We start from the raw sequence: 3790 nt of genomic DNA, 5'->3' as shown, positions 1-3790 counted from the left end.
TAAATATCAGATATGGCTAGATACATACTTATGTGTATGATATACCTATATTGTTATAATTACTAGAATAAAGATAAAAATTCCACTCTTATTTGTGATGATAAAGTGTTCCATTCCACAGTTGTCAGAATACCCTAGTGAAAAAGTAATTTTCATTTTTGGGTTCAGTTGGCCAAATAGTGTTACCTGTCTTATATTTCCTTGTTGTAAAAGTCGGGATTCAGAAAACTATTGTCCTATCTTGAGATATTAGTTGAAACCAAAAATACACATCTCTTTTCACCCCACAGTTTATTTTAAATTTATATCCTACTATTAGTTTAGACTGAGTGATTGCTGTCCATTTCAAGTAGCTATGAGTAAAATTCAAGCAGTATATGGCTAAGCACCTTTTGTAAGTGCTGATACTAAACAATATTTGAAAGCATGCATGTGCTGGGGAATGACAAATAGAGGTCAGGCATTGCTAGTGAAATTGTCCCTATGAAGAATACAACTGTAGTGTTGATACTGATTTTCAGATCTAGGATGTTGCAGTACTACAAAACAACCCTTGTACTGTTCTGATTTGTTTATGTATTTTAGTTTTATTTTTTATTTTTCATAAGGCAGACTTCTTGTGTAAGGGGATTTTGAAATGATGCTATCAAACTTGGAGCTTACATATCTTGTCTTTTTGTATCAGTAGTCTGCTTGTAAGGTGCCTTTCATTCAGCAGTAGTTAAATTTACTTATTATTTGTTGGCATAACTATATAATTGTGTCATACTATATACACTGTGTTTTTTGTACTGTATTTTGATTTAGTCCTCATTTACTTTATTTTCTATTTTTCCATTTCCATATTGTTTACCTTATCAAACATTAGGGAATGTAAGAAAATAGGACTCTTTGCCTGCCTAGGCAATAGTTGGTTTAAATGCATGATGTTCGTCAGTAATAAACCTTGTTTGGTTTTATCCTAATGTTTTAACAATTACTTTATCTTTTGGAAACATGTGGTAATGATTATTTAATTATTTGTTTCTCTTTTATCATATTAATTTGGAATATAGAATTAGTTATTTATCTTCCCTTATTCTCTTACAGGTGTATGTAGGACTTTGTAATGGGTGTGTGCAAGTTTACCGCCGAGGTGCTGATGGAGCATGGCAACTGCGAGAACCTCTTAACATTTTCCTAGGAACTCAAGGGGTGACTGCTCTCCTGCCCATAAACACACATGTATATGCTGCTTGTGGGGACCATGTTCATGTAATAGACTGCTTCACAGCTGAAGTTACTGTAAGTTTTTCTGTCTCTTTTATGGCACCTTTTGTTTGTGGATATGAATAATAGATTGAAAGAGATTAAAATTTATATTAATAATATGTTACTAATTGAATACTGTACATCAGTAAATTGTTATTTTTTGCATGGTAACTTTTAAGTTAAATCATTTCTCAAAACTAATTAAAATTCAATTTGCAGAAAAAGTTCTCGGTCCATCATGAAGGTGCTGGTGGTGTACAGCTAATGGCTCATTCTGGAATTGGACTATGGATTGCTCAGAAGAAAACTGCGACCATCTGCCTTTACCATACTGAAACTTTCAGACACTTGCAGGACATCAATGTAGCTTCCAATGTTTGTCGAGTTTTGGGTGACAAAGGTCCAGCACCTTCAACCATTACAGTCACTGCTTTGCTGGCATCACGAGGTCTTCTGTGGGTTGGCACCAATGTTGGTGTAGCTCTCACTATTCCTTTGCCACGATTAGAAGGTGTGCCAATCATAAGCGGTCGTGCAAATATCAGTTATCATGCTCACCGAGGCCCCATTACTTTCCTCTTAACGCTTCAACCTCATGCAAGACCACAGGCTACATTACCTGAGTTGCGACCTGGTTCTCGTCCATCATTGCAGGACAGCCATAGCCAGTCACAACAAGAAAGTTCAAGGATTCAATCTTCCACTGATGATACACGAAGTTATGTAAGCACACCAACTCCAACCTCAAGACTAGAGAAGCAGCAGAGTGATGGGAGCCTCATTCCATCAAGGCGTGTACCCCCAAGGTTACGACAGCAACTTAGCAGTCCTGTCATTCTGAGGCGTAAACCCCGAGATGCACATCAGCAGCATGTGCGACGCCTTTCCAAGACCTTGCCCAGAGGTTTGGGGCTCGGAACACTTGCAGGTAGTCAGGAATGTGATGTTTATGGTCTCTATGGAGACTTGCTAAATGTCCATGAATATGAAGATGAACCAATGGTAATTGGGGAAGGTCTCTTGCTTTCTCGTTATGATTCATTACGCCGTAGTGACCCAGAATTGGCAGTACCTGCACAAGTCAGTACTCTTGATCGTCGAGTGAGGTTGAAGGCCTCACGCCCACGTTCCTTGGACCTCTCAACTTGGTCAGTAGACTCAAGAGCATCATCAGCTTGCACAACATCTTCAGGCTCTGAAGATGGCAGTGGGGGCATGAACAGTATCCTGACAGCAACTTCTTCCACAACTCCATGTGACTCAGGAACTCATGCATCAAATGTTGGCACAAATAGCAGATCAGCCACAACTGGCCGTCGAAAAGAAGGGGACCCATCTCGAACACTGATGACCTTAATGGGTGGGCGAGGGTATGTTAATCTGAGGCATGTGTTTGAGGGCCAACAAAGCTCCCATGCTAATGACCGTGATGCACATGTTGTGGTGTGGGAGATGAAGCTTTAATTATCTTTCTTGCCTGACTTCCTTTAACTTATTTATCTGACTTTCTGTTACTTTTACAAACCCTGTGCAATTGTGATATGTTAAAGTTTTGTGTCCATACTTAGAATGGTATCCTCTGTGTTACTATATAGGCATTTGAATTGTCTAGTTGAAGTGATTGATGTTCAGCTTCCATCACAACAAAACTTGATGTTGTCTTTGTATTTAGTGTCATATAACGCTTATGTCGAGGCTGCTTTATAAGAAAAGAAAAATATCTATATACTGTAAAACTATATCCCAACTGTTCAAGTGTAAATATCAGATGAACTGCTATTTTAAATACATTATTTTGGTCAATATTGCAGACCTTGCCAATCTGCTCCGAAAGTATTGTCTAAGTCTATGTAATAAAGAAACATTATTTTGCTGAATTTTCTTTTTATTCACTGATCTAAGTCAGATTATATAAAGCTGACGTTTTGTACATACTGCATAATAATTAAAGAAATTAAATGTTATTGCACTCAGCTATTTCATTATTTGATTTGTAAAATCAGAAGCATTAAATTGAAACCAGAGTCACATTCAGAGAAATTGTTCTAAACATGAAGATTGTCTTAAACAAAATATTTACTCGGAACTTCCCATTCACTTTCTCAATATATTTTGTAAAGAAAATGTTTATTATTTCATGGGAAACTAAATGGAAAATTTTGTTAAGACAAATGGGAGAAAATAATACAAGATATACTTACCTTGAAAAGTACTCAGTAAAAATCACAATACAATAACAAAGTTTCAAAGGAACAGAAACTGACATTTTTGTCTGGTTTATAATACAAAGTGACCATTCAATTAGGCTGTCAGAGGACAGTCAGTAGCAAAATAATTTATTTGGGGATAAATGACAATAAAGATAGAATTGAAAGGGAAACTTCAACAGGAAGAGCAAACCTCATTTCTCAAATATATACCTATTATATATATTGAAAAGGTTATAAAGATTACTGGTCATCTTCGAGAAAGTAATTTCAAATTTTCACACTTGCTTTAGCCACGTTTCCAAGTTGTCATGCAACGGTCATGTACATTA

The 3790-nt window shown here is 36.6% G+C and overlaps 1 protein-coding gene across 1 annotated transcript in view; it reads left to right on the top strand.

The window, feature by feature from the left end:
- LOC119596030 (rho guanine nucleotide exchange factor 10-like) overlaps positions 1-3128 on the top strand; it is a gene marked incomplete in the record, with an annotated part of 35528 nt that extends 32400 nt beyond the window's left edge. Inside the window, 2 exon segments of the mRNA XM_037945129.1 lie at positions 1090-1284; positions 1471-3128. Of these exon segments, the coding sequence (XP_037801057.1) occupies positions 1090-1284; positions 1471-2715 (1440 nt within the window).
- Positions 3129-3790: the final 662 nt, after the last annotated feature.

The sequence above is a fragment of the Penaeus monodon genome, chromosome 37 (assembly GCF_015228065.2).
Source record: "Penaeus monodon isolate SGIC_2016 chromosome 37, NSTDA_Pmon_1, whole genome shotgun sequence".
Classification (NCBI taxonomy): domain Eukaryota; kingdom Metazoa; phylum Arthropoda; class Malacostraca; order Decapoda; family Penaeidae; genus Penaeus; species Penaeus monodon.
This window is presented reverse-complemented; position numbering and strand designations above follow the sequence as displayed.